At 47.2% G+C, this 19,383-nt stretch overlaps 1 protein-coding gene across 7 annotated transcripts in view; it reads left to right on the forward strand.

Annotated features, from left to right (window-relative positions):
• The window catches only part of LOC140388365 (uncharacterized), a 114,181-nt gene that overhangs the window by 86,266 nt on the left and 8,532 nt on the right, over positions 1–19,383 (forward strand). For 6 of the 7 annotated variants that reach the window (XM_072472415.1, XM_072472413.1, XM_072472416.1 and 3 more), the window contains 3 exons: positions 3,073–3,138; positions 3,810–3,913; positions 10,262–10,408. In XM_072472415.1, coding sequence (XP_072328516.1) covers positions 3,073–3,138; positions 3,810–3,913; positions 10,262–10,408 — 317 coding nt within the window. The remainder of the gene's footprint in view (positions 1–3,072; positions 3,139–3,809; positions 3,914–10,261; positions 10,409–19,383) is intronic. The other variant, XM_072472417.1, reaches the window with a different exon arrangement.

The following is a 19,383-nucleotide window of genomic DNA, read 5'->3' on the forward strand; positions in this document are numbered from 1 at the left end:
GGCAGGCAACTAAACACCAATGTGCGGCGGCTCTTAAACGTGATAATGATGCCATCGGAGGAGGGAGAGGCGGAGATAGTGGCAGCTATGGACGCGGAGAAGGCCTTTGACCGAGTAGAGTGGGAGTACCTCTGGGAGGTGCTGCGCAGGTTTGGGTTCGGGGTAGGGTTTATCAATTGGGTTAAGCTCCTTTACAGAGCCCCGAAGGCAAGTGTAGTGACGAACCGGCGGAGGTCGGAGTACTTTCGACTGTACCGAGGGACGAGGCAGGGGTGCCCCCTGTTGTTCGCATTGGCGATCAAACCACTGGCCATGTCATTGAGGGAGTCTAATAAATGGAAGGGGGTGGTCCGAGGGGGAGAAGAGCATCGGGTGTCGCTATATGCGGATGACCTGTTGCTGTACGTGGCGGATCCAATGGAGGGGATGGTGGAGGTCATGCAGACTCTAAGGGAGTTTGGGGAGTTTTCGGGCTATAAGCTCAATGTAGGGAAGAGTGAGCTCTTTGTATTACAGGCGGGGGACCAAGAAAGAGGGATAGGGGACCTACCGCTGAAGAGGGCGGAGGAGAGCTTTCGGTATCTGGGGATCCAGATAGCCAGGAGTTGGGGTCCCTACATAAACTGAATCTGACGAGGTTGGTGGAGCCAATGGAGGAGGATTTCAAAAGATGGGACATGTTACCGCTCTCGCTGGCGGGTAGAGTGCAGTCGGTCAAAATGGTGGTCCTTCCGAGGTTTCTGTTTGTGTTTCAGTGCCTTCCCATCGTGATCACTAAGGCCTTTTTTAAGAGAGTAGGCAGGAGTATTATGGGGTTTGTGTGGGCGAATAAGACCCCGAGAGTAAGGAGAGGGTTCCTGGAACCCGAGGAGGGTTGGCGCTGCCAAACCTGGGGAGCTACTACTGGGCAGCAAATGTGGTGATGATCCGCAAGTGGGTTATGGAGGGAGAGGGGGCGGCATGGAAGAGGATGGAGATGGAGTCCTGTAAAGGAACGAGCCTGGGGGCGTTGGTGACGGCACCGCTGCCGCTCTCGCCGACAAAGTATACCACGAGCCCGGTGGTGGCTGCAACGCTAAGGATCTGGGGCCAGTGGAGACGGCACCAGGGTGCAATGGGAGCATCAGTGTGGTCCCCGATCAGGGGTAACCACCGGTTTGTCCCGGGGAAGATGGATGGGGGGTTCCAGAGCTGGCATCGGGCGGGGATTGGAAGAATGGGGGACCTGTTCATCGACGGGACGTTTGCGAGCCGAGGGGCACTGGAGGAGAGGTTCGACTTACCCCCGGGAAATGCCTTTAGATATATGCAGGTGAGGGCTTTTGTGAGGCGACAGGTCAGGGAATTCCCGTTGCTCCCGGCACAAGAAGTTCAAGATAGGGTGATCTCGGGTGTATGGGTCGGTGAGGGCAAGGTGTCGGAAATACACCAGGAGTTGAAAGAAGAGGGGGAAGCGCTGGTAGAAGAGTGGAAGGGTAAATGGGAGGAGGAGCTAGGGGAGGAGATCGAGGAAGGTCTGTGGGCTGATGCCCTAGGTAGAGTAAATTCCTCCTCCTCGTGTGCCAGGCTCAGCCTGGTACAATTTAAGGTGGTCCACAGAGCGCACTTGACGGGGGCGAGGTTGAGTAGGTTCTTTGGGGTAGAGGACAGATGTGGAAGGTGCTCAGGGAGCCCGGCGAACCATGTCCATATGTTTTGGTCATGCCCGGCACTGGAGGGGTTCTGGAGAGGAGTGGCGGGAGCAATATCTCAGGTGGTGAAAGTCCGGGTCAAGCCAAGCTGGGGGCTAGCAATATTTGGAGTAGTGGACGAACCGGGAGTGCAGGAGGCGAAAGAGGCCGGCATTCTGGCCTTTGCGTCCCTAGTAGCCTGGCGAAGGATCTTGCTAATGTGGAAGGAGGCGAAGCCCCCCAGCCTGGAGGCCTGAATAAATGATATGGCTGGGTTCATAAAGTTGGAGAGGATTAAGTTCGCCTTGAGAGGGTCTGCGCAGGGGTTCTACAGGCGGTGGCAACCGTTCCTAGACTGTCTCGCGGAGCGTTAGAGGAAGGTCGGTCAGCAGCAGCACCCTTGGGGGGGGGGGGGAAGTCCTGGGAGGGGGGGGGGGGGGGGGGGAGAGAGGGGGGACTGCCTGGGAGGGTGGATGAGCAAGAGATAACATGAAGGGTTGGGGAAACTGGCACGTACGGGTGAGGGCCAGTGTACAAAGCTGTGTAACTATATCATTTTGCCATGTATAAATCTTGCTCTGCGCGGTTTCTCGTTTTTTTTTGTTACGGGGGGGGGGGTTATTGTTTGTAAGGGAGAAAAATTGTGTTAAAAAACATTAATATATATTTTTTTTAAATAGTAGCCCAGTCAGTAACGCCTACATCCCATGAATGAATTTTTTAAAAATCCCATTCCAATTCTCCCCCTGCACCTAGTGATGCACTAATGCAGACTTTTGTCTGTTTCCATAGCTAGTAATTCCCAAAACAGGTCGTTAGTCTACTCCATCAAAAGTGGCAGGACGGTGGCAAACCTGGGTGGCATGGTGGCACAGTGTTTAGCACTGATGCTTCACAGCGCCAGGGAGCTGGTTTCGATTCCCGGCTTGGGTCACTATCTGTGCGGCATCTGCATGTTCCCCCAGTGTCTGGTGGGTTTCCTCCGGGTGCTCCGGTTTCCTCCCAAGTCCCAAAAGACGGGTGCTGTTAGGTGAATTGGACATTCTGAATTCTCCCTCTGTGTACCCAAACAGGTGCCGAAGTGTGGCAACTCAGGGATTTTCACAGTAACTTCATTGCAGGGTTAATGTAAGCCTACTTGTGACACTAATAAAGATTATAGGAGTCTCTCCCACTCATACCACCAGCTATTGGCGTGTTCGGACGGATTAACAGGTTGACACACTCAGTGTGTTTGACCACGTTATAAACACACCTTCCTGGGGTATAATCTGAACCCCGAGCTTCTGGCTCAGAGGCAGGGACGCTACCCAACAACCACAGGACCCCCACAATCTTGTGTTTGGTGCACTGTAATCTCACATATCTTTTGATTTGTTGTGCCTGCCTTATTCCATTTTAGATGAACACCACCTTCCCGTGCTTCTACAATCCTACAAAGCCTCAAGAAGTGATCAGGGAAAAGCAGGTAGGCTGGCCAGAGAGCCCCGGGCCACAGATATTCAAATGTATTGACTGCACAAACTCAAGATTGGTGTTTTACCATTAACTCAGCTCAGAAAAAGATCCAAACTCACTTTCAGCAGTACAGCCCAACAAAATTCTATTGAGTGTCAGAGATAATTCTTTCACCTTATAACAGATGTTGAGGAAGTGCAACCATTCGCTGGTATGAGAAGTCAAAGGCACAAATATTTTTATTGCTATGCAAGCAGAGACTCTGGCCAAGGAAACAGAAAAACAATTGAGGGAAAACAAGAGAGGAAATGATGTAAGGAGGAAAGGAAATTTCTGTTGGCAACTGCCTGGGCAGAGCAATGTGCAAGCTTTCAAAATAAACTCCCAACGACAATAAAATGTCACAGATATTGGTTGTATGCTTTTGGTCTGGGAAAAGTTTGGATTTTTTCTAACTGTGCTATTGGAAGGTTAGTTCTCAGAAACACATGGTACATATTTCACAGGTTAATATGGACAAATATCTGTAAATTACAGGCCTCAACAGATGTAAAGTACTGTTTGCACAAGTAAAAGTTCAAGTACTAATAAAAACTTCTAGAACATTAAATCATTGTAGATAGCTTTTACTAATTAAATTTCCTTACTGTTCCTTTTTTTTTGGAAACCTGAATGTTACAGCTGACATGGGGAATGGCAGTGAACTCTCTATTGTGGCCGTTACTGAGCTTATTTGGATATGGAGCTGCAGGTGGATTTGTTCTATTTGACTACAGTGAGAGAAGGTAATAAAAACATTACACTGAACTTGGCTTGCAATGCAATTCCTGGAACACAGGATTACGCACAAAATTATTGGTTTATAAACAGCCTCGAAGAAGCTTTGTGAACCGGATCTGCTTTGACACCCTGGAGATAAAACAGCACCAAAAGCATAAGCACTCAGTCTGACAATCTTTTTTTTGCATAAGAGTTTTCATCTGTAGCCACGATCAATAATGACTCCTACTGTTCTTCTGACAACTGTGCAGCAATATACCCCACACCGTTTCCTCTTCCTGTTATTAACACTGAAACTTAGCACAGTGGTTAGCATTGTTGCTTCACAGCGCCAGGGACCAGGGTTCGATTCCCGGCTTGGGTCACCGTCTGTGCGGCGTCTGCGCGTTCTCCCAGTGTCTGTGTGGGTTTCCTCCGGGTGCTCCAGTTTCCTTCCACAAGTCCCGAAAGACGTGCTGTTAGATGAATTGGACATTCTGAATTCTCCCTCTGTGTACCTGAACAGGCGTCGGAATGTGGCGACTAGGGGACGTTCACAGTAACTTCATTGCAGTGTTAATAATGTAAGCCTACTTGTGACAATAAAGATCATTATATTATACTTTGATTCGGTCCCTCTCCAGCCTGATGGAGCTTAACACCCAGTTAATTGAAATGAAAATCGCGTATTGTCACAAGTAGGCTTGGTGCGCAAGTTGCCGTCTCCCCTCACCCTGGCCCTCCCTTCAAAAATTCCAATGGATCTCACTGACCCATTGATCCCTCCCTGTGTGAGTTGATAACTTGCAAAATATCCTCTGCTCTGTGAGTGAATTCTGATGAATTTCTGAATTTGTTTTGGTATGGGTGATGCTGACATGTTCCCACTTATAGTCCATCATCACTTCACCACTACCATCCTTGTGGTGTTCTCACAGTGATAAACATGGGAAGAGGCTTCAGAAACTACCACTGCAACAGCATTCACTGGGCAAAAACAACAAATGTATTCCAGCCAGAAGCTGTTTTATATTCTAAATGCATCTTCCATGTTTTACAGACTGAAACTGCCTGTGACCAAGATTATGTTTTTGTGAAATCATAGAACTTACAGTGCAGAAGGAGGCCATTTGGCCCATCGGGTCTGCACCGGCCCTTGGAAAGAGCTCCCTACTTAAGCCCACACTTCCTCCCTTTCCCCGTAACCCAGCAACCCTTCCTGACCTAAGAGCAATTTTTGCATGGCCAATCCACCTAACCTGCACATCTTTGGACTGTGGGAGGAAACCGAGCATCCGGAGGAAACCCACGCACACACGGGGAGAACGTGCAGGCTCCGCACAGACAGTGACCCAAGCCGAGAATCGAACTTGGGACCCTGGAGCTGTGATGCAACTGTGCTTTCCACTGTGTTACCATGCCGCCCACTAAATGTCCTAACCATTCCCCATCCATTAGCAATCTCCAATGCCAGGGTGAATGTGATCTCATCTCCATCAACATTTCTTTTAATTCCACTCACCTAGAAGAGTTACTGTGAAACGGAGTCTGATCTATACCCATCTTTATGTAGACTATGTTGCACATTCTTAGTGCCAGTCACACTGTTTATCCAATCTCTTATGAGTGAGTTGCGCCTTTTATATCATTATAACAACTGAAGATGGTGTTCGGCGGATGTCAAACGGAGTGGCAGCAAGATTCAATATGGTACGCCATGGTGAATAGCCTTAAATTGTGCCACGTGGCATGTTCCCTCCCTGAGCTGTTTTTCTATTGCATTGATGACCTTGTCAGTGTGGCTCTCACATTGACTGAGAGAATTCCATTACCTATGCTTAAATGTTCTACCCATCCCCTCCCTTTTGATGGTCATCTTACATTATTCTCTTCCCTTCTTGGGCTTCTCTCTCTCGATATCAGTCAATCTGTACAAGCCCACTGACCACCACACTCTTGCGTTTCCAATTCTCCATTCCTACCACTTTCCTTTCCTTGTAAGTTTCCTGGTCTCTACTTCTCTCTGCTGCCGTCACCGTCAACACCAGAGCTTCTGAAATAACAGGTAAAGTCGCCATAGTCCCAGATGACCATAGGCTGCTTTCCCTTTTGTGAAGGAAAGGTGACTGATGGTGATTTAACCTGAGGATTACCAGACGAGGGGCAAGGTTAAGAATAACCTGAACCGGTACGGGAATTGAACCCTTACTGCTGGCCTCGCTCTGTGCCATGAACCAGCAGTCTAGCCAAGTGAGCTAAACTGGCCCCATGCTTCTGAAATATCATTTATTCCTTGGTTATCCTTCAATTTGATATTTGAATATTTGAATTTCTCAATCAGCAGCAAGATTCAATATGGTACGCCAGTCCTATGTCCTGTGATTCTGCCCCTCCCCCATCCTCTTCCATTCACTATAGTGGAGTTCCTTTTGGTCACACTAACTTACTACCAACTTGAGCCTTTTCCAAATTACTTACTGCCATCTTTACCTCGAGGTTTTAGAGACACATAGATTCACTAGCCCGATGCAAATATGTGATGGTAATTAAACATGGACATGCATTGTAAATAGTTATACTTTGTTGGTAGGGGGAAGGTATCTTTAAAAAGAAAGGGCTGTTATAATATGCCTTTAAAGGATAGTAACACATCACTAGTAGAGGAGTGCGTCAAGAGATCCAGTCTCAGTTTCATTTTGCCCCATTAGCAGAGCACGCACACACACACCTCTGCTGCTGATGTCTTCAAACTTTCTCCTTTTGTATAATAAATGTTCTCGTGTGTCCAGTCTCAAAAAATTAACTCACAATGTGTTTATCCAATCTCTTATGAGTGATTTGTGCCTTTTGTCATTATAACAACTGAAGATGGTGTTCAGCGGATGTCAAACGGAGTGGCAGCAAGATTCAATCTGGTATGCCATGGTGAACAGCCTTAAATTGTGCCACGTGGCATGAGACGACCTGTGATGTTTTGGTCAGGCCACAATGGAGTTGTAGTGTTGGAGCGTGTTGAAATCGCAGTGTGGTGACTGCACAGAAAAGCTTTCAAGACACAGACTGGGATGGTGTCCAAGTAAAGAGCTTGTAAGCAGATGGACCCCTTCTGGTGAAAATGCAGTGCATTGCTTGTCAGTTCCGTAAGTGGGACAGGAGCTTGAGAAAACCTGGTTCGCTCAGTTGAAAAATGGGCAGCACAGTAGCACAGTGGTTAGCACTGTTGCTTCATAGCGCCAGGGACCAGGGTTCGATTCCCAGCTTGGGTCACTGTCTGCGGAGTCTGCATGTTCTCCCTGTGTCTGTGCGGGTTTCTTCGGGTGCTCCGGTTTCCTCCCACAAGTCCCGAAAGACGTGCTGTTAGGTGAATTGGACATTCTGAATTCTCCCTCTGTTTACCCGAAAAGGCGCCGGAGTGCGGCGACTAGGAGATTTTCACAGTAACTTCATTGCAGTGTTAATGTAAGCCTACTTGTGACAATAAAGATTATTATTATTAAAAGGCGAGTGACCAGGGTGTGAGCCAGATTGATAGCAAGTGAGGGAGATTCAAACAAAGAAAACCATCATAAAAATTGGGCAAGAAAAGGTTGCGAGTGTAACGTTGGCTTCGGGAGTTGCTGAACAACAAATTGAAAAAAATAAGAAGGAAGGTCAAATGGATATTGCAAAAATTTCCACAAATTCCCCAGTTTGAATTGGGATGCAGCTAATCTACAATCTGAATTCAAAATGCTTAAACGGCATACAGAACTATGGTTTCTTGATTCATGTGTTTGTGAACCATAGAGGTAAGCCATAAAAGGTTGACTAGCATTGAAAATGAAGTTCTTTACAGGCTGAACACATCAGGATTAATAACAGAAGAGCGTAAGGATCCCCCAAAATATATGGACTACATTGGAAGACTGGTTCAGAATAAGGTTAAGCTTCCGTATTAATCGACGAGAGTTAATGTAATTCTGACAACATCCTACAGAATGTATAGACCACATCAGCAGCAGATGGAGAGAAAAGGGTCCGTACTGTGATTTTTCAAACACAGAGTTAGAAGACAAAATTGTCGAGTTGGCAATCATATCAACTCCCATGGAAAATTTCCTGAAAGATCTGTTCGACAAGTCTAAAAATGAAACTTCCAAGAGTTACTTAAGGATAGACCATAAATAGATCAATTAAGCTTACCGGTCCTAAGTACCATCCCACTTGTTGATGCACTCATTTGCACACCCAAACCTAGCAAGACTTGTGGAAGGTTATGGCTTTTAGTATGCACCAAGGAAATGCCCAGCTTTCCAACAATTCTGCCAGGCGTGTGGCAGAAAGGGTCATTGGCAGTGGCAGGCCACTGGAGCAAAGGCTGATGAAGCTATAAAGAGCAGTGTGCTGATCCTTACAGACCAGATACAAAGGAACAACAAGAATGACAATCTGGTGTCCCGTCAGAAATATACTGATAAACCAGCAAACGGCGATGATGTAAGCAATGATACAAAGAGCAGTGAACCCAGTTCACATTGTCAATCTCATGGAAAGCATAGATACCATCACGCCATCCAAAGTGTTTGCCAAGATCCAAATCATCTGTCCTATAAAAGTTGGGAACTATACACTATTGGCCAAAATCGACACAGGGTAAATGCCAACATACTACCTCTGCGGATTCTGAAAGACATGTAGTCACAAACATTGAAGGCCATGACGAAACCTATTGCTGTGAAACCTTCGGCATACAACAAAAGTTCACTTTTTTCATGTGCAGGACTCGTAGTCCTGGGGTGCAAGTACAATCGATCCTCCTGGATCCCACATCATGGAGACTAGAGGCCCAGCAATTCTAGGTCTACCAGCAAACCTTTCACAAGTCACAATCCATGGATTCAGTCAGACCACAAATGGCAGATCAGAACCTACTCCCATCACCTCAGTTCACTGCCCAACATCGAAATATCCAGTGTTTCTACAAAATTGGCAGTTTCAAGGGAGCTGCAACATTACACTTTCAGGAGATTGCAAGTCCATCAACTGATCTTGTATATTTTGTGCAATGCAAATGCCAACACCTACCAGAAGAAACAGAAGATACGTTTACACCACAAAAACTGGAAAACCACCATTGAAGCATGGCCAACAAAGGAGCTGAGAATTCTCAAGATTCTCAACTTGAGTGAAGAAATTTCTCTTCATCTGAATCCGAAAGGATTGTCCCCATCTGCTGAAACTGTACGCCCGTATTCTAGCTTCCCCAGTGCAGTGAGATAATCTTTCAGTGTCTACCCTATCGAGCCCCTTCAAAAATGTGAATGTTCCAATGAGACCACCTCTTATTCTTCTAAACCCCAGAAAATATATGCCTAATTTCTCATCCCAGGGACCAATTTACTGAACCTTCGCTGTACCGCTTCCAATTAAAGTATATCCTCTCTTAAGTGTGGAGACCGAAAGTGCACACAGTATTCTAGATGTGGTCTCACCAAAGCTCTGTAAACTTGTAGCAAGGCTTCCTGATTCTTGTATTCCAATCCTAATTGCTTGGTGTACCTGCACGCTAATTTCACGTCCCTTGGTGGGAAAAAAACAAGTCCCTCTGGACATCAGCATTTACGAGTTTCATGCCTTTTAAAAATTCTGTTTTTCTATTCTTCCAATAAAAGTGAATAACCTCACACTTCCCCACATTAGACTCAATTTGCCACCTTGTTGCCCAGTCACTTAATCTGAGCCTGCGTCCCTTTGCAGGCTCTTTGTGGCCTCGTCACATTTTGCATTCCCACCCAGCTTTGTATCATCGGCAAACCTCCTCCCACGCCACTTCAAAAGGTACTTCATAGGCTGTATTGCTTTTGAACCTACTGAAGTTGTGGAAGACACAATATAAATGTAAGTCTTTTTTCATCTCAAAGCTAGCATACAGTTTCCTCTGAATCAGAGAAATCAAATGCAGATTAGGTGACTGCTTTGCCAAACACCTCTTCAATTCCAAAATCTACCTCACATTGTGTATATTTCCCATGTCATCTCCTCACTGACCCTTTGTTCTGTTTCGTATTAACCACAGTTCTGACAAATAGTCGACACATGAAATGCTAATATACCACTTCTTTCTGTAGATGCTGACCTTAGTGTTCACAGCACTTTATTGGTTTCGAGGATATCAGTGCAGTTTTTGAACTATAATTTCTAATAGCTACTTTTCCGATTGAGTTTTCTTACAAATCTGAAAATAGTTTGTGGTTATACCTACACAAAGTAAAGATAATCACTTTATGTGTGCTACACACCAAAATATTACTTGTACACTCACCAATCAGAATTAGTGCTTTTCTAAGACAAACTGTATCAGTGTTCACTAATGGTGGCTTGTCAACTTTTCTTAGAAAACTGAACGCTATCTTGGAGAATCAGGCTGTCAAAACCAAAAGAGAAAAGGAGCCAGTGAAGAGACGTAGGAGAGGGAGCAAAATTGCCTGTCGTCATGGCAATCATTTTTCCAGCTACCCGACTATGATCAATGGTTCCCTTAGGTTAGTCTTCCATCAAATTTGAGGATATGAAATACATCCATTTCCCTCACTTCTTTATATCTTTCCAGACCCTGCACTGTACCCAAATGGATATAGGAGCCAATACTGGCCCAGTTGTAAATGTTGTGTGTGAAATATGTTTAACCCAAATGATAATTGATAATATTTTACTTATTGTCTTGTGGAGCCTTATCAAGGGGCATCTTTCAGAAATCATCAGAGAGATCGTTAATCTTTGCAGATTTCCCAAAATTGTACCCCATCCATAAGACGCTCAAAGTTAACTTGCATGACTATGTGTTCTTGGAAGTAACTTTGTACCCCCACATAAATATATGTTCTAAATGTTTCTACTTTCAATTTTTGCAATTAAAGTCTACCTTCTCCCACATCGCCATTCAAGGGGCTGGTATGGAAATGTGAACCCTGGGACTTAGGGAAGCAATTTCAGAGTTTCATCATAGCGACCAACATCAGCAAATTGAGTGGTTTAATGAAATCGATGACTCAGAAACTGATAGGCGATGGACGGATCAGGCTTGGTGCTCTTTCCTCATCAAATAGTATTCCAAAACTTTACTTCCACTGTCAAATTTATGTTGTTCGTCTGTCCAAGTTTATGCCCAGATAATGCAAGTATGGTACCAACAGCATGAGAATCATCATACTGCATTGATTATTTAAAAACTTTATTTTATCTATGTATTCTTTAATCCTCATTTAAAACAGCAAATGACAACGTGCATGAACTGGTATGCTGGAATATATATTATCTGATTGAATCAAAATGTCCATCTTTAATCTTGAGCCCTGTTTGTGCTCTTGTTCTCTAGTTGATCAACTGCAGTTGAGCTTCGTGCTTCTGGCTACACTGGGCCTCTCACTTTAAACACCTGGATTCAATTTCCTCGAAGTAATCTTTTCCTCTGTGAGAACAAGTGCAACTTTAGGCCTGTCTTTGTAAATTAGCTCCAGGTCCTGGGATAATCCACATGCTTGACAGCATTTTTTCTTATTGGTCAGTTTTATTCTGATAGTTGGGTACCTAAAATTGCCCACAGTAACCTGATACACCAATTACTCAATTGATATCAGCCTTGATTTCAATGACTGCACAGTATAAATTTAGCAGCATTGCTCCCTTGGACAGTCAGAGATAGCCTGAGAGGAGGATGTTCTTGGTTCCTCTGGAAGCAACAATAATCGCTCCATGGTCACTGGCAGTTTTCCTGCACCATATGGTCATTTTTGGTTACTAACCTATATATTTCTTCTCTAGTTATTAGCCTAACAGGGCAGCCAGAAGCAAAGTTGAAAAATGCAACTTTAAAAATTATGAGATTTGAACATTTTGATGGTGTGGTTGTTGCTCCGTTGTCCTAATACAGTGAATTCCATCCCCAAAATGGACAAGCAGACTCCAATGTAGCAGACACTATGAACTAATATTGAAAATCGCTTCCTGAAATTTTCAGTGCTGTATCAAGAAATATTTATATAGCATTTCTAATGCAGTAAAATTACACAAAGACAAACCAATCAGTAGTAAAAACATTTGATGGGGTGGGAAAGGAGAGAGAATAGATACATTGGCTGAAAATTGGAAGGGCTCAGGGTGATTGTTTCAAAGCATGTGATTAACATATCTCATAGATTATCATAGAATTTACAGTGCAGAAGGAGGCCATTCGGCCCATCGAGTCTGCACCGGCTCTTTGAAAGAGCACCCTACCAAGCTCACACCTCCACCCTATCCCCATAACCCAGTAACCCCACCCAACACTAAGGGCAATTTTGGACACTAAGGGCAATTTAGCATGGCCAATCCACCTAACCTGCACATCTTTGGACTGTGGGAGGAAACCGGAGCACCCGGAGGAAACCCACGCACACACGGGGAGAACGTGCAGACTCCGCACAGACAGTGACCCAAGCCGGGAATCGAACCTGGGACCCTGGAGCTGTGAAGCAATTGTGCTAACCACTATGCTACCATGCTGCCCATGCTGTTGTTGGAAATATGTTATAATCCATTATAAAGGATGTAATTAGAATGCATTAGAAATATATAAGGGCAGCATGGTGGTGCAGTGGTGCCTCACAGTGCCGAGGTGCCAGATTCGATCCCGGCTCTGGGTCACTGTCCGTGTGGAGTTTGCACATTTTCCCCGTGTCTGTGTAGGTTTTGCCCCCACAACCCAAAGATGTGCAGGGTAGGTGGATTGGCCATGCTAAATTGCCCCTTAATTGGAAATATTTAATTGGGTTCTCTAAATTTATAAACAAAAAAAAAGAAATACATAATATAGTCAAGCAGAGTCAGCATGGCTTCATGAAGGGCAAATCAAGCCTGACCAATGTATTTGAATTATTTGAGATGGTAATGAGCAGGAAAGATAAAGGAGAACCAGTAGATGTAATATACTTGGATTTCCAAAATAACCCGCTTGCCGGATCTCCCTAGTGTAGCAAAGGTCCCTGGCCCCCCAATACCCCTCATCACCCACACAGAGCACCCCTAGTTCAATCACACACAAAGAATGCCAGCTTGGCACTGCCAACCAGGCAGTCCAAGCCAGCTGACAATGGCCCCTTGGCAGTGCCATGCCAGGGCACCACCCTGCCCAAAGAGCATGCAGCTGGGGACCTCCAATCCCCTGGAAGACCCCCACGTCACATTCCGTTTGATCGCCCAAGGTCTCCGAGGCAAAGGGGATGAATCCTAAAGCCTCAGGAAGCTGCACATTAGATGAGACTAACTGTCTCGCTCTAATATGCAGATTTGCCAAAAAGTGATCCCGCCCACAATGGACAGGATTTATGTTGCAAAGTTGTGCGAGATCCAATGCGATTGTGAACCGGGTAGATCCCGGGAGCGGGGTCTCCCAGCTTTTATCGGTCCCACTGTGCCAATGCGAGCTGCTTTTCCGGCACAGTGTGGCCAATGGATCGCGCCCAAAGGGCAGGATTCTACGTCCCGGGATACTTGGATCTCATTCCCCGATGGGACGAAAAATGGGGCGTTGAGGCAATATTGGGATCAACCCTGGGCGCCAACCCAATTGTGATGCTCCGACCCCCCCTGGCAGCGGGAACGAGGTCCATGTCGCACACCAGTGGGAGCATGTAAATAGATGCAAGTGGGTCTTAATGACACCTTTGCATCCATTTAGCGGTCCCGGTGCCCTATGCTGCGACATTCCGGGATTCTATGGTCCCCGTCATGCTGAACCTCGCAGTGGGCAGAGGGGGCTCCCTGAACCCACTGCGATATCCACCCCGCCAAGGCCATGCTGGTAAATACCATCCGCTCCCATCCAAGGACCACCCCCCCCCAACAATGCACTGCCTGCTCACACCTCCTCTACCAGACCCCCCTCCACACCTGCCCCAAACAACTCCCTGTAATGGGAGATTCCCCACAGGGGCCCCAATAATAGCGGGACCTCGCCCTCCTGGGGACCCCTGTAATAAGAGGTCCCCCCCAGAGGGACGCTGTAATAGGGGGACCCTCCACAGGGACCCCCTGCCAAAAGAGACCCCTGCCACAGATTCCCCCCTCACACAGACACTCCCCAGAAAAGCGACTGATGTTTCCCAATCCTTAAAGAAGGAGATGAACAACATCCACTCGAGAGGAACCCCTCCCCTCCTCCGACTGCCTAATGACAAATTTTATCTTCTCCAGATTCAGAACTTCTGCCTAGTAACTCACCCGCCTCGCTGCCTTGGGCTATTCCGGAGCCTGCCATCTTAACAAGATCTGCCTCCGGGCTATCAGGGAGGCAAAGGCCGACACATCTGCCTTTCTCCCCACCTGCACTCGAATATTATCACCCATGGGCTCGGAGCCACCTTAACCTCCCCAAAATCTTTGACATGGTCCCCTCGAAGGACTCCCAAAACCCCACCAATTTCAGGCTGTGTCAAAACATGTGAGTGTTGGTTGCTGGTCACCCTAAACACCGGCCACATCTATCCTCCACTTTGGAAAAAAAACGACTCATACGTCATGTGCGCTCACTTTAAGTTGAATTAAACTCAATCTTGCACAAGAGGAAGTCGCATTTATTCTCCTCAGGGCCACACTCCCAACACCCCCATAAAATGCCCCACCCAGCTCCTCCTCCCACTTCCTCTTTACTTCTTCCAACGAGGCCTCTCTCACTCTATGGAAACGTGGCCAGCTCTTTCCTAACAAAATCCCTAATCTGCAGGTACCGAAACCCACTCGCCCTTGACAACTGAAACGTCTCCACCAACTCTGCAAACCTGCCACCCACGAATCAGTCCCTGAACCTCACTATCCCCTCCCGGTTCCATGCCCTGTACTTTGCACCCAACCCTGCTGGGACAAATCTGTGATTGCCACAGATCCGCACGCACAGCGACATGCCCTCAATCTTAAAATGTGCCTGAACTTATTCCGGACTCTTAACGGGGCGACGTCCACTGGGCTCATGGAGTATTTAGCTGGTGAGAACGGAAGGGGCACCATCACCAGTGCCCTCAGACTTGTCCCCCTATGCGACACCTGCTCCATCTGCCCCCACACCAACACCTCCTCCACGACCCATTTCCACACATTCTCGATGTTTGCTGCCCAGTAATACTTCAACAGGTTTAGCAGAGCCAAGCTTCCCCTCTGCTTGCCCCTCTCCAAGCCCTTCCCGGCCCATAAAATCTGAGATCATCCCATTTATCCTCCCAAAAAATATATTATAATAATCGCTTATTGTCACAAGTAGACTTCAATGAAGTTACTGTGAAAAGCCCCTAGTCGCCACATTCTGGCGCCTGTTTGGGGAGGCCGATACGGGAATTGAACCCGCGCTTCTGGCCTTGTTTTGCATTACAAGCCAGCTATTTAGCACACTGTGATAGGCACAAAAAACGGGAGATCCTGAAAAACGAATGAAACTTCGGAAGAACCGTCATCTTCACGGTCTAGACCCGTCCCACTAATGATAACGGGAAAATATCTCACCTCTTAAAGTCCTCCTTCACCTCATCAACCAAATTAGCTAAATTCAATTTATGTAGCTGAACCCAAACATGTTCCACCCATATTTTGCAAACAAAAATACCCCGAGCTTGTAGTGTTCATACAGACACGCCATGGGTACAACATCTTAATCCAACCAATAAACCACAGCCCCAAACCAAACCGCTCCAGTACTTCAAAAAGTTACTTCCACTCAACCCTTCTCTGTGTCCAAGGATATTATCACCCCCATTTCCTGTCCCGTTGAAGGTGTCATCATCTCAACAACCTCGTAAGGTTTGACAATAACTGGCACCCATTTAGGAATACTGTTTGGTCCTCAGCTATCGCCCCCGGCACACAATCCTCCAAGCGTATTGTCAATACATTGGCCAACAACTACACGTACACATTCAAAAGCAATATTGGCCGATATGACCTACACTCCTCCAGATCTTTGTCTTTCTTTAAAATAAGCAAAATTGGTGCTTGTGCCAGCATGGGCAGGAGTGCCCCCTTATCCAATGAGACATTAAACATTTCCACCAGGTGCGGCCCCAGTTCTGCAGCAAACATTTTAAAAATTAATCCGGAATCCATCCGGGCCCAGGTCCGTCCAGGACTGCATTGACCCAAGGCACCTCATCACCTCCTCCAACCTAAATGGGACACCTAACCCTGCACTTTCCCCTCCACCACCACCGGGAAATCCAAGTCATCCAAAAACTGCGTCATGCCCGAGTTCCCCCCTGGGGGCTCCGACCTGTACAGCCTTCTGTAGAAGGCCTCAAACATTCCGTTCACCTTCCCTGGCTCAGTGACCATCCTGCCCCCAGAATCTTTAACCTACCCAATTTCCCTTGCCACCTGCCGCCTCAAGTGGTGTGGCAGTAACCTAATGGCCTTCTCTCCATACTCATAAAACTCCCCCATATCCGGTGTAGCTGCCCAACTGCCTTCCCCATAGACATAAGATCAAACTCCACCTGGAGCTTCTTCCTCACCTTCAAAAACCCCTCCCCAGGTGCTGACGAGCACCATCGATCCACTGCTAAAATGGCTTCCACAACCTACCTACCTTATCCCTATGATCCTTAATAGAAATTTGCTCCCCCCCAATTACTGACTTCAAAACCTCCCACAGCACACAGGGAGAGACCTCCTCACTTTTGTTCAGCTCGACATAGGTGTCTATAGCCGCCCCATATCCCCTATCTGCCACAGCCCTACACCCAACCTCCACTGCGGTCGCTGGGAGCCCCCCTTTTCCATGCACAAGTCCACGGGATGCAGCGCATGAACCGACACAACAATCGTCCAATACTGCGAAGCAACCACCCCCGCCAGTCCACACCATCCCAGTTATGAGGTGTGGACATTCACCAATATCACGGGCGCTCCCTCTAACCTTCTGCTCACCATCATATACCATCGCCCGAGTCTCCTACTATATTACTTTCCGGGAAAACCAACCTCTTACTAATCAACACCGCTGCCCCCTTCGTCTTTATGCCCAACCACGAATGAAACACTTGTCTAACCCACCATTTCCTCAATCTCGTTTGATCTTTAAACATTTTTTTTTTTTTAAGAGTACCCAATTTATTTTTTTCCAATTCAGGGGCCATTTAGTGTGGCCAATCCACCTACCCTGCACATCTTTAGGTTATGGGGGCAAAAACCCATGCAAACGCGGGGAAAATGTGCAAATTCCACACGGACAGTGACCCAGAGCCGGGATTGAATGTGGGACCTCGGCGCCGTGAGGCAGCAGTGCACTGCGCCACCGTGCTGCCTCGATCTTGTTTGATCTTTAACCCTCAGGTGAGTCTCCTGAAAAAAAACATGTACGCCTTCAAACTCTTTAAGTGGGCGAATACCCGAGATCTCTTGATCGGCCCATTCAGTCCCCTCACATCCATGAGACCAGTCTGGCCGGGGGCTCCAGGCGTTCCACCAATCAGCCATATCCAAATCTGAATAGACTCCCCCCATCTCCTGTCTCACTCTCATCTTGGTTCTCCCACGATGGCCCTCGTCACCCCCCTCAACCAACTACTCCATAAAGTAACCTTCCCCAGCAACCCACCCCACCCATCCCCTCCGCCAACCCAAGCAAAGAAAACTTCACCGCCTCAGGCTCTGTCCCAAACTAAATCAAGAACAAAGAAACCAGAAAAATCCCCCCCCCCCCCCCCCCCCCACTACCACACACTGCCAGTTGCAGCTCTCCCCACCCCCACTTCACTTCATTAACTAGCATCTCTACTAGCCAGGTGACCCTCATCCAAGGCTAAAAACACACTTCCCTTGTAATTAAAACCACCTTCTACCCCCTGCATCACCTATTGCCTCGTAACCTCAAGCTCCTCCAACTGATCCCCCCACATATCCCACACATGTTAATATCCCCATACCTACATCCCAAACGCAGGGCAGCAAACATTACAAAACTATTATTACACATTAACAATACAAAGTGGGTAACAATAAAACACAAAAACATAAACCCCTCACCCAGGATAGTTCCACAGTTCGGCCTTGCAGGTGCACCCACCTAAAATCCCAAGTCTTCAATCGTCCTCCAGTCCATGGTCCCTTAAAAAGTTACTTGCCTTCTCCGGCGTGTCGAAGCAGAACTCCTTTTGCCCACGTGTGAGCCACAAGCGAGCCGGGTATATCATTCCGATCCGCACCTTGCCTGTGAAAAGAGCAGCCTTTTCCTTTTTAAACCCGGCCCTTCTCTCAGCTAGCTCTGCGTCCAAGTATAGATCGATGCGGACCGTATGGCCTTCCCAGGTACAATCCCAAGTCTCCTTTGCCCTCCTCAGGATCCTTTCCTTGTCCAAATACCGATGGAGCCGGGCGATGGTCACCCGGGGCAGCTCCCCATCTCTCGGTCTCCTCCTCAGTAATCGATGGGCCCGATCAACCTCTGGAAGATGGTTAAAGACTTCCTCCACCAATTTCCCAAACATCTTCGCCACATATTCTGTGGCCTTCATGCCCTCAATACTTTCCGGCAGCCCCACGATCCTCAAGTCCTGCCTCCTCGAACGGCTTTCCAGGTCATCGATCTTCTCCTTCAACTTCTTCTGCCCCTCTGCCACCATCAGCATTTGTGCCTCCGAGGAGGCAATCCGATCATTGTGGTCCTCCACCATCTCCTCCACCTTCTGGACCGTAGCATTCTGCACCTCCAGCCTCTATTCCACTCTCTCCAGGGCAGCTTGAATCTGCTCTGCCACTCTCGCCAGATCCTCTTGAGGCCACCAGCTTATGTCTCTCGAATTCTGTGAGAAAATTTGACCAACTGCTCCATTGACCACTGTGCAGGCGACAGCACCATAGGTCCCTCCGCCATCTTTTCCTCTGCTGTGCCACGCGTGCCCTCCTGGAGCGAAGAATGCCCCTCGTTCGACACACTCTTTGTTTGATAACTCCTCAACATCAACCACCAAAGGAGACGATCTTGTTCTGTACTGGGAGTACGTTCTTCCGCTGCAACAAGTCCGTTAAACAGGCTGAAAGGGCCAAATTATCCGTCCTCAGACAGGAGCCACCTTATATGCGATCACACCCTCCATGGCCGTCACCGGAAGTCCAACCTTGTAAAATAATTTAGGATTTTCCTTTATTTTACCTGCTAGAATCCTTTCATGTCCCCTTTTTGCCCTCCTAATTTCCTTTTCAAGATCTCTTCTGCACATTCTAATGCCTCTGGGGCTTTTGCTGTTTTGAGCTCTCGATTTCTGCCCTAGGCCATCTATTCCTCCTCATCCAATGCTGTATGTCCCTCGGTATCCAGGGTTCACTGACTTTGCTGGTCCCATCCTTTTTCTTGATTGGAACACGGTGGCCCTGTATTCTCCCTATTTCCTTCTTGAATGTGTCCCAGTGTTCTGTCACAGATTTATCTAAAAGTGTCTGCTCCCAGTCCATAGTGGCCAAATCATATCAGATCTTATTAAAATTGGCCTTCCCGCAGTTT

The sequence above is a fragment of the Scyliorhinus torazame genome, chromosome 13 (genome assembly GCF_047496885.1).
Source record: "Scyliorhinus torazame isolate Kashiwa2021f chromosome 13, sScyTor2.1, whole genome shotgun sequence".
Classification (NCBI taxonomy): domain Eukaryota; kingdom Metazoa; phylum Chordata; class Chondrichthyes; order Carcharhiniformes; family Scyliorhinidae; genus Scyliorhinus; species Scyliorhinus torazame.